General features: G+C 35.7%; 1 protein-coding gene across 1 annotated transcript; it reads left to right on the forward strand.

Moving 5' to 3' along the window:
* Window positions 1-5408: 5408 nt before the first annotated feature.
* On the forward strand, window positions 5409-10442 carry LOC104111734 (L-ascorbate oxidase homolog). The gene is made up of 9 exons (XM_009621491.4): window positions 5409-5545; window positions 5718-5908; window positions 7016-7125; window positions 7578-7848; window positions 8100-8196; window positions 8340-8685; window positions 9091-9456; window positions 9544-9622; window positions 9956-10442. Exons 2-9 carry the CDS (start codon window positions 5765-5767, stop codon window positions 10157-10159), a joined length of 1617 nt encoding a protein of 538 aa, XP_009619786.1. The 5' UTR covers window positions 5409-5545; window positions 5718-5764; the 3' UTR covers window positions 10160-10442.
* The last annotated feature ends 789 nt before the right edge of the window (window positions 10443-11231 follow it).

Consider the following 11231-nt stretch of genomic DNA (forward strand, 5'->3'; position numbering starts at 1 on the left):
CATCCCATCAGTCATTCATCAAACATTTTTTGCCGCACTGGCACCTTGGTACATAAAGGTGTTCAGACATTTGTTAAAGCGTAAAAAAAAACCTTGCTTTTATGGAAAGTTTTGCTATTGGTTATTGTTAAGCGTAGAAAATAACTAGAATGCGCCCGTTATTTATAGGCAAGGCAACACACGTAATGTAGTATTTAACCGCACTATATATATTCACATAATGTAGTATTTAACCGTATTATGCTTTGCGTGTTAAAGATGATTACATATACAAAATAACTTTTTCTCAGACGTGCAGCTTTTCAGTTCGACAAGACAATACACATAACGTAGTATTTAACCGCGCTATATATATTCACATAACGTAGTATTTAACCGCGCTATGTGTATTCACATATTTATCAAAAATCTACCTTTAACTCAACTATTTTTGAACTATATTTATCAAATATATTCACATATTTTTTCGTTTTTTAATCCAATACTATTTTTGATTACATGAACGGGAGGGAGAAATGCATTAATTTACTCAATTGGAAAATGTTAAATATCAATAACATTTAACAACAATAGAAACATAATTTTATTTGATACATCTTGCAACATAAACAAAACAGGTACTTATTACAATATAAACTCATTGATAGTTAGCCATATTAGAAGAACACCCACCACGAGCTTGATTACCACCGCCACCCAAACCAGCCGAAGGACATTTTCGACAGTCGTGTCCTGTTTATGAGCATATACCACATTTGCGCGCATAAACGGTATCACTAACATCCATTTGGTTCCGTATACGCGTTCTCTTCTGCACCTGTATTCGACGCAAATAGTCATTGTTACACATCATTTTAAATGGTTCCGGCGGCCAATAATGCTCAGTACCCACTGGCTGCAACTACCCACTATAGGTGTTTAAGTAAGCAGCAAAACTATATTATTTATCAACGTAGTTGGTTAGCCCTAAACCTGTATGTTGAAAGCACCTAATGGCATGTGAGCACGGCATGTGGTAGATGGACCATTTCCCACAAGAGCATAACCTTCTAGATTCATTTATGGTATGTACATTATTCCCCTAGTTTTGATGGATAGCGATGCGAACTTCAAAAATATTTCTGTCGTGATCATACTACAAAAATAAATGCCAATGTGCTCGCCGCCTGCATTTCTCAAATCTCTTCATCGGCAGTGGCATAAATTCAACACCCCTTCCCATCAATGACGTTGCAGCTGCAGCCCTTTTAACAAACCTCTCCGCCATCTGCTTGAACGACATCCGCACCATGGCAGTGACATGCAATACTCTTGCCGACTTCAATAACCCGTTGAAAGACTCTGACACATTTGTAGTCAGAATTCCCCATCTTCTTCCACCATCTGCATGCAAAGTCCACTTGTGAAGCTCATGTCGCATCAACCAATGATAGGCTCTCTTATCTTCCTGCCTGATAGATTCCATGTGCCTCCGAAATTTATGTTTTTGGTGGTCTGTTGCTGCCATCCACATCAAATCATGCAGATCCTTGTTGGGATGTGCCTTCTGGAAATTAGCCTTAAAGTGCCTCACGCAGTAACAGTGGTAGGCATAAGGTTCTTGCCATGCAGGCAAGTTCTCTACAGAACTTAAGATACCACCATGCCGATCAGATATTAGACAAATGCCGAAACGTTGTTTGACAACGTGCTCTTTCAAATGGTTCAAAAATAGCTTCCACGTCTCTTGGCTTTCATTGGCACAAATAGCAAAAGCTAGAGGAAATATTTGTCCATTAGCATCTACTGCAACGACTATCAACAGCTTGATATCATACTTTCCATATACATGAGTGCCATCTATGGATATTACCAGCCGGCAATGCGAAAAACCATCAATTGTTGGTTTAAATGCCCAAAACACGTAATTGAATATATATTCTGGTTTTTCCGGACTCCGCTCAAGCTTCCATTCAACAACCGTCCCTGGGTTAAAGTGTTGCAGTGCGGCCATGTACTTGGGTAGAGCTGCAAATGACTTATCCCAGTTACCATAAACAATTTCAAACGCACGTTTGCGCCCGAGAAATGCCTTTCTTTTGGTAATGGTATGGCCATATTTCTGGTGGACTGATGTAATGCACTCTTTGATTTTATACCTTATGGATGCTTCAAGGTGTGGAATAAGGACAAGAGAAATCAAGTCAATATCCAAGTTATAGTGATTCCCATTGAATGTGTCCATTTCACATCTGTGGGTGGGAATGTATTTACCCACTTGCCACAAACCTGTTTTCTTCTTGCTCGCACGCAGCATCCAATGACAACCCGTAAACCATCTACGGCAAATAACCTTGTATACCTCCGGAGTTGACTCCCATACCGTCATCTCACGACACTCTTTTACGTTGTGCATTTTTGCCGCCCTGCTTAGGCGCGCTTTATCGGGAAAAAGCATGCCCTTTGCCAACACTGTTGGTCTAGAATCATCCTACATTGCTGTCCTAATTTTATCAAAATCCCTTGTGAGAGCATCCACATCCGGCATACTTGGCAAGTTATCAAGGTAGGGAATCTTCCTTGAATGAAACAACACTTGGGACTCGTACACTCTTGGTCTAACGGGGGGTGAAGCATACTCCCTCGTCAAATCAGGTCCTTCATTCTCTTCCTCCTCGTCACCATCCTCATGAGGGAAGGGTGTGTCGTCTCCGGAATCATCGGCATTGTTGTCATAATCACTGTTCTCTTCCTCACTCTGTGCATCTGCCAGATCCTGATTTAATAGGTCGTCTTCGGGAAATTGAGTGAGGACAAGTGGTTCAACTTGATCGTTTTCACTGCACAAACAACAAAATAATAAGCTACTGAAATTAATAAATACTTTTCATATAGTTGTATCACTTCACTTACAAGTCGTAACGTGTTGACATTCCTTGATGGACATTATCCTGTTGGTGATGACTCCCGGATGGACCACCATGATCCAACACACCAGAACTACGCATATTCCAACTGGGCGTGGGTTCATAACTTGCAAAAGTCATATATGGTCGGTACCCCCTGTGAAATATATGAGTGTTAATATAAATTCAATACAACAAAAATATACATCGTAACACTAAGGAAAATTGAAGTTTACCACTCGTCTTATAGATTATATAAAGCATGAGAGAAATTATTTTCTCGCTCCTCATTCGCCCGTGGTGATAAGTTTAAATCAGGGCAAACTCTTTCATCCGGAACCTGTCCGGCAAAAGCTGCTCCAGAATAACCACCTGATGACTGAGGGTTATCCCTACTATACACAACCTCATTATTGCGAACGTCTTCGACCTAGACGTACATTTCCAACATTTTTATCACAAGAAATTTCCGGTATTCATCCGGAGTCCTCAAAAAATTCCTCAAAGTTTTATCATCGTCGATGTTAAACTCAGTGTAACAAGCAACCCCTTGCGGAGTGACGTAATACATATATCTTCCGGTTACTTTAAGGTTCACCGAACGTTTCCTCACACTCATTTTATTACATAACAACGATACCAATCTATCGTACTCCATTGTAAGTGGCAACTTAACATGACACTGTGGAGATAAACTATAGCTCACAGAGTTATTCGCCACCACAACCTCACCCTCCCAATATAATGAAACCTTTCCACAATATAATGAAACCCTTACTTTTCGCTCTTCAGACATTATAAAAAAATGCTTGAGAATTTAATAAGAAGAAAAATTTGAATGAGAGTTAGGAATATTTTTGAATGGATTCTTGTAAAATCCTAACGCCTTTAAATAAGGCAATGCCTAGCTTGGTGGGCTGAAATTTTTTAGGTATAACGCTCTTTTAAAAAGCGCTATACCCATTTGAATTATTGTTATGTCAGTTAAACACAAGAGACTTATTGGTGGGCCCACAAAACAGGTATAGTGCGGTTATATATCGCGCTATGCATATAGCGCGGTTTACAGTGACGTTATATATATATATAACGCTCTTTTAAAGAGTGCTATACTTTAATGGCCAAAACTCCGTTAAAGTATAACGCTCTTTAAAAGAACGCTATATATAAAAATATCACTCTTTTTTTAAACACATATTTCCGTCACACTTGTCCAAAAGAACCACAAATGGGTTCTGGACTCTAGTTTTATCTCCTTTTGCTTTTTAATCATTCATATTTATCTTATTCCCAGTAAATTATTAATTTTCTAAACATTATTTAAGTTCTGAATCTTTCGCGTCCCACTTTGTAACTGCAAATGATCACTTGCCTGATGTAAAGGAATTGACTAAAAATCAAGTCATAAAGAAAGAGAGAGCGAGAGAGAACACCCGATTAGTTTTTTTAAACGATATTTTATGCTAAGTGAAAATTCATTGTTAGGAAGAAAGAGAGGAGATATATTGCATATATTGATATCTGCTGCAACTCTAATCTTTGCTACAAAAAAAGAAAAAACACTCTAATCGTTTCCACTTTATGCCGCTGGATTTAGAGTACTAGTATCAGATTACTTATTTTTCGATATGGAGTCGAATATAGAATTTTTAATTTTTTTGAAAATAAATTTATATATTTAAAAAATTACATAAAAATACTATACTTACCATTCATCTCAATATATGTGTCATCGTTCGACTTGCCACGTAATTTAAGTATAGAAAGGTGACACAATGCCATACAAGTTGAGACGGAGACAGTAATAATTAAAGTATTTAAAAATGATTGTCAAAGAAAATTCTCTAAGACTCTTCAAACGGTAATAGTGACACATTTGGATGGTTGTTAACACGTTGTATCGTATCGTTACTTTATATATATGGTGTTTGTTTTGATTGTTACTTAAATTTTATTGTATCGTATTGTTAAATTTGTCGTTACGTAACGACGAAATATGTCACGTTATGTAACGACCGATTTGGTGTGGTCGCGTCGTTACCTTATCTTTTTCTCTCAATCTCACCATTCATTATTATAAAACAATTTTATTTTATCATTTACCCTACCTTTTATATAATAATTTTATACCGTATCATAATTTTTCTTTATAATATTATAAGTTTATTTTTTATATTGGTTGTACGTGATATCATGAAACGATGACAAACGACACAATCTATCCAAATATTATATTTATCGAACGATATAATATAATACAATCCAGAACTATCCTATATATTATAAAACGATAAGTAAAAACCAAGCAAGCAAGCAAGCAAGCAGAGAAGTATTGGAACTTGTTTATCCATTCTCCTGTATCCTTTTTCTCTTTACTTTTGGTGGGGAATCAATCTCAATAGAAAATAGTCATGTCCCATAAATACGTGAAAACGCGTGAATGCGCCGAATATGAGAGTTGGCATTTAATTAGCTAGGCCCCATTCGCTGAGCCTTCTTTACCTACCCATCCATTATTTATGTGCTACTTAGTAATCAAACTGCTCCATTTTTAAAAACAGTGAAACAACCTATCAAGAACCCAGAAAGGGATAGCTTCATATTTACATTCTTTAATTCTTTCCATTTTAGTAGAAATACTTAGCTAACCACTAAATTTGGTATGTTCATATTTCTTCCCACTTCTTCTTTTGTCTCCTTTCTTGTTATTATGTTTAAAGCTGCTACATTTTTTGTTCTGACTTCTTTGTTTGAGCTGAACATGTTCAAGAATTGCTTACATTTTGTACTTGAAGATTTGTTAAATAATATATGTGAACTGGGAGTTTGCAGGTATATTATAAGGGGGTTTGAGTGTCAATTCTTTCATCACTGCTCCAATGGGGAAATTGGTTTTGCTTCATCTGCTTTGTGGAATCTTGGTTTTTTGGAGTGTCTCTGTGGTAAATGCAGAGGATGATTATAAATACTTCACATGGACTGCCACTTATGGAATGGCTTCTCCACTTGGTGTTCCCCAGCAGGTTTGCCACTTTGTTTATTTTTTAACTGTCTAGCTAGATGCTATTTTCAATTGTAGTAAATGTTGATACGGGTCGGGGCGGCCCAATGGTAAAGCAAGCCAAGCATTTGCTTGAAGCCCACATATGTGAAGGCCCAAAAATTTCTAATATTAAATAATTATATGTGATAATTTTTCTTTTAAAAATATTTAGTATATCAAAGAAAAAATATATTTTTTCATGAAAAAAATAATTTGGGACCGTTAGAGATATTGGGAATATGAATAGTTTACTTTTGAAATTCACCCTAAACGCCCTAAGGTGTGTATTCTTACCTTATTTATACAACATCATCATTATCACATGACCTAATTACTTTTATCACTTTATTACTCTCTTTTCAAACTATATTTTACTTCTATCTTTTATATTCATTTTGGTCTCTCTACACTCACAAGTTCATTGTCTCATAAATCATTCTCTCAAATAAGAGAGCAGAAATCAATTGCCAACACTTTTTTTTTTCAAGCTTTCCCCATGTTACATCTTTTGTTCTTAAGTATATGTTGTCTTTTTATTTATTTATTAGAATTTTAATATATCAACAAGAAAAATATGAATTCGTGTATTTAAAACACCAAAAAAAGAGAAGAGTTAAAACTTTAATACTATCCCAAAAAGGAGCTATTGATAAATTTTTAGCGAACTATAAAAGTTTTGAATCAGAAAATATGAAAGAATTTATGGTAGGTGAACAAATCATTAACAAAATTGAGCTAGACGATAATGAAATCCAAGAAGAAGAAGAAGTCAGTGAGAAGTCTATCATAAATCTTTCAGAAAATTAGAAAATTCTAAGAGAATGGAATAATATCCTAGAATATATATGATCCTAGTAAAAAGATCGATTATAAGTAAAATATTAATAATTTTGTATCTCAAAAAACTAGAAAAATAAATTTTAAATAAAATTTTACTAAATTATTTTTTGTAATACCGGAAATTTAAGGCCCCTTGTTGAAGTATGGCTTTAGGCCCCAAATATCATTGGGCCGCCCCTGTTATATTACTGGTTAATCAAGAACTTGAACTTTTTATGAAAGTTTTGACCTTTTTATGATGTTGTAGGTGATCCTTATTAATGGTCAATTCCCTGGTCCTAGGCTTGATCTTGTCACTAATAACAATGTTATCCTCAACTTGATTAATAAGTTGGACGAGCCCCTTCTCTTGACATGGTGAGTCTCTTTTACAATCTCTCCCTATATGTTGCGCCTATTTAAGTGATGAAGTTTATTTGGCATAAGCTTTCCCATATCTTCTGATTTGGCGTTTAATTTGTTAACTGGACTTGTTTCTTTCAAAATGTATTTCCCGTTTGGATTATGGCATTTGACGTGGGACAGAATAAAATAAACTTGGATTGACGGTATAATCAAAGGCGAAAACAAGATTTAAACTTAATGAGTTGAACATTTAATATTTTTAACACCGGACACGTTATACTTTTGAAATTATGAGTTCAGAATTTTATATTTATGAAATATTTAGTGGTATTTCATGTTACATGTCGAAAATACTGGATTCAATCGAACCCAAGGAATACAAGCTGCATCTGCCACCGACTGCATTCATGGAGGGAGGAACTAGATAGTGTAGTCTTACATGTTAAATTACTTTTCATGTTTAGGAACGGAATTAAGCAGAGAAAGAACTCTTGGCAAGATGGAGTTTTGGGAACTAATTGCCCTATTCCTCCAAACTCAAATTACACTTACAAGTTCCAAGCTAAAGACCAGATTGGAAGCTATACTTATTTCCCTTCAACTCAATTACACAGAGCTGTGGGAGGCTTTGGGGCGCTTAATGTTTATGCAAGATCTGTAATCCCTGTTCCATATGCAAATCCTGATGGAGATTTCAGTTTACTTATTGGTGATTGGTACAAGACCAGTCATAAGGTGATTCTACTGCCCATTTCTTGTACGTTTTACTATTTAAATTTAGCTACCATCAGTCATATGCTCAGAATAACTCTCTGAAGATTTTGATGCAAATGTGATGTCCTCATTTTTATGAATTTTGAGGAAATACCGGGCCATTTTAAGAAACTGCTTGAAGGAAATTAGATGAAGTTGTCCTTTGCTCTCGCGTGGAAGATTTTTTAACTATGTAAGTGTGCTTAATTCCTTCGTATCCTCGGAACTTGCAGGCATTGCAGCAGATATTGGATTCGGGGAAGTCTCTTCCTTTCCCAGATAGTCTCCTTATAAATGGACAGAAGCAGTCAACTTTCAATGGCGATCAAGGTTATTTACAGCATTCCAAAGCAATCTTCCCTGATGTCTTTGTTTGTCACTGAATTGCCATTCACCTTCACAATGTGCTCTGCTGTTTTATCCTCTAGAAATAACAACTCATTGATAACAATAATCTTGCTTTTGGTCTTCAGGAAAAACATACATGTTCAGGATTTCAAATGTGGGTTTGAAAAATACCATTAACTTCAGAATACAGGGCCACAAGATGAAGCTGGTCGAGGTTGAAGGATCCCATGTTATCCAAAATTTATACGATTCTTTTGATGTCCATGTTGGTCAATCTTTATCCATCCTTGTCACATTGGATCAATCTCCGAAGGACTACTACATTGTTGCATCTACAAGGTTCACCACGACCGTTCTTACTACCACTGCGGTGCTCCACTACACAAACTCTCAAACACCCACATCTGGACCTTTGCCAGCTGGTCCAGCTGATCAATTTCAGTGGTCTCTGATGCAAGCCAGAACATTCAGGTAGATATTATCCTGAGTGCATTCATTGCCTCCTCTCATTAATGCATTTTCCCTCTCCAATTTTAGAATCCTGGATTCCTCTGTTGCACTTAGTCCATATATTTAGTGAACTTTTTATTTGATTCGCCTTGACTATACATTCATAGATCACTAGGGTGAAGGGTAACTAGGAAATTTTACTAACAACTGGGGTTGCACAAGAACAGTTCAGAGCACAAACTATTTGTTTGAGAGGCAAGTAACATGAGTCTCCTAGAGCAGTGCCCTTAATGGTGGATCTCATTTCTGTCGCACCGGCGTAGCATTTCTGAGTCAAGCATATAATTTGGAATGTGGGAAGGAAAAGTAGACAGCTATGACTATTATAACTCTTCAATAACCTAACTTGTTCTTTTGCTTTTGAAGGTGGAATCTGACATCAAATGCAGCTAGGCCAAATCCTCAGGGTTCATTCCATTACGGGAAAATTACACCTTCGAGGACTATTGTCCTTGCCAATTCTGCACCACTTATCAGTGGGAAGCAGAGATATGCCGTCAACAGCGTCTCTTATGTTAATGCGGACACCCCTCTGAAGCTTGCAGATCACTTCAACATCCCTGGTGTTTTCAGTTTGAATTCCATTCAAACTGTTCCAAATGCTGCTTCTCCATCCCTTGCTACATCTGTGTTGCCAGCTTCTCTCCATGAGTTCCTCGAAATTGTTTTCCAAAACAATGAGGACACCATGCAGTCGTGGCATCTTGACGGTTATGATTTCTGGGTCATAGGGTATGTCATAATCCTTAAAATGTTTTCATTGAATCTGGTGTAAGCTAAGCAGAGTTCTCTAATTCTTCCTATTGTTAATATTTGCAGTTTCGGATCGGGTACGTGGTCACAAGATAGTAGAAAAGAGTATAATCTTGTTGATGCTCTTACTAGACATACTACACAGGTAATCCCAGTTTCCTCCTTGGCAATGCAACTGTTGTTGTATACAATGCTGCATAATTAATATAATCTCCGTATAGCTAATACAACATTTGTTTTTTTGTATCAGCAATACATAGACAAGAGTGTCCAAAAACAAATGCCCTTAAAAATTAGGCAATCACAACATAACAGTCAATGTATTATGCTGCACAACAATTCCTACATTATTATTCACCGCGTAAACAAATCCTTATAGTATAACACCGTAAACCAAACATCCCCTAAGTGAAGTGCTATTGGTTCATGAAAGCTGAATAGCAGTTTCTTAACATTAATATGAAATGCTTTCTTGCAGGTTTATCCTAAATCTTGGACTGCCATATATGTTTCTTTGGACAACCAAGGTATGTGGAATTTGAGGTCTTCAATGTGGGATAGGCAATATCTTGGACAGCAAGTTTACCTAAGGGTCTATAATCCAACGCCCAGTTTAGCAAACGAATATGACATACCTACCAATGCTCTTCTCTGTGGCAAAGCTGCTGGTCGACATCCTTAATTTGATGAATATAAGGCCTTACGGTTTCTTGGTCATAAGAGGTTGACTACAAGAGATTAGCTTTACCAATTAAAAAGAGAGAGGTTGACTACAAGAAATACTATGTTGTACTACGTCACAAAAAATTGAGTTCTACTATGCCCTACTTTTTGATTGTTGGCTAAGCTAGTTTTTCATGCAGTTAGTTCTGAGTTCTCACTGTTCAGGGATTTTTTACTTTAAGGGCATTTTCGTAATCAAATACTTTTATCTTGATATTGCTAATATATATACTTTTATTCCATTTCTGGCTATATTTATTCTTGTATAACTTAATACAATTATTATTTTACGCCACCATCAAGGGCGGTTCAACAACATCCGAGGCCTAAAGCAAAGCCTTAATAAGAGGCCTTATATATATATATATATATATATATATATATATATATAATGAGCATCATGTTTTGAAAAATTAGACAAGCGAGGATGTAGAACGAAAAAAATGAGAACTTGATTTTATAAAGTATAAAAAATTGAATGAATTTAACGTTGATTGGATCACAACTAAAATGGGAGAACCCAGAAAACATACTTCCTTCGTCCCAACTTATGTGACTCCCTTTTTAAGTCAGCCCCTTTCCTATATTTGGCAACAATTTAACTTTAGATTTTCTTTTACCCTTAAGGATATGATTTCTAGCCCACAAATTTCTATGATTTATTTTATATTACAAGTTTCAAAAGTCTTCCTTTATTTCATAAACTCCATGTCCAGTCAAACACTTTCATATAAATTGGGACGGAGAGAGTATAATTTATGTAAGAAAAATAAATGATAAGTGAGATTATTAGATATAGTTACGTGACTAACTAATGAATAGAAAAATATAATTCAGTAAAAACATAAAATAAGATTGACAGAAAACTATTTTGGTTATATTAATTAGTGGAAGAAATTGAGTTATTAAAAATTAATATGACAATAAAGAAATAAATTTATCAACAATAAAAAATAATTATATAAATAATATATTGCTATATATATAGAGAAATAGTACTTTTGGGACGTTAAATTTTTGGAACCTAAAAT

The sequence above is a fragment of the Nicotiana tomentosiformis genome, chromosome 2 (assembly GCF_000390325.3).
Source record: "Nicotiana tomentosiformis chromosome 2, ASM39032v3, whole genome shotgun sequence".
In the NCBI taxonomy this organism is placed as follows: Eukaryota; Viridiplantae; Streptophyta; class Magnoliopsida; order Solanales; family Solanaceae; genus Nicotiana; species Nicotiana tomentosiformis.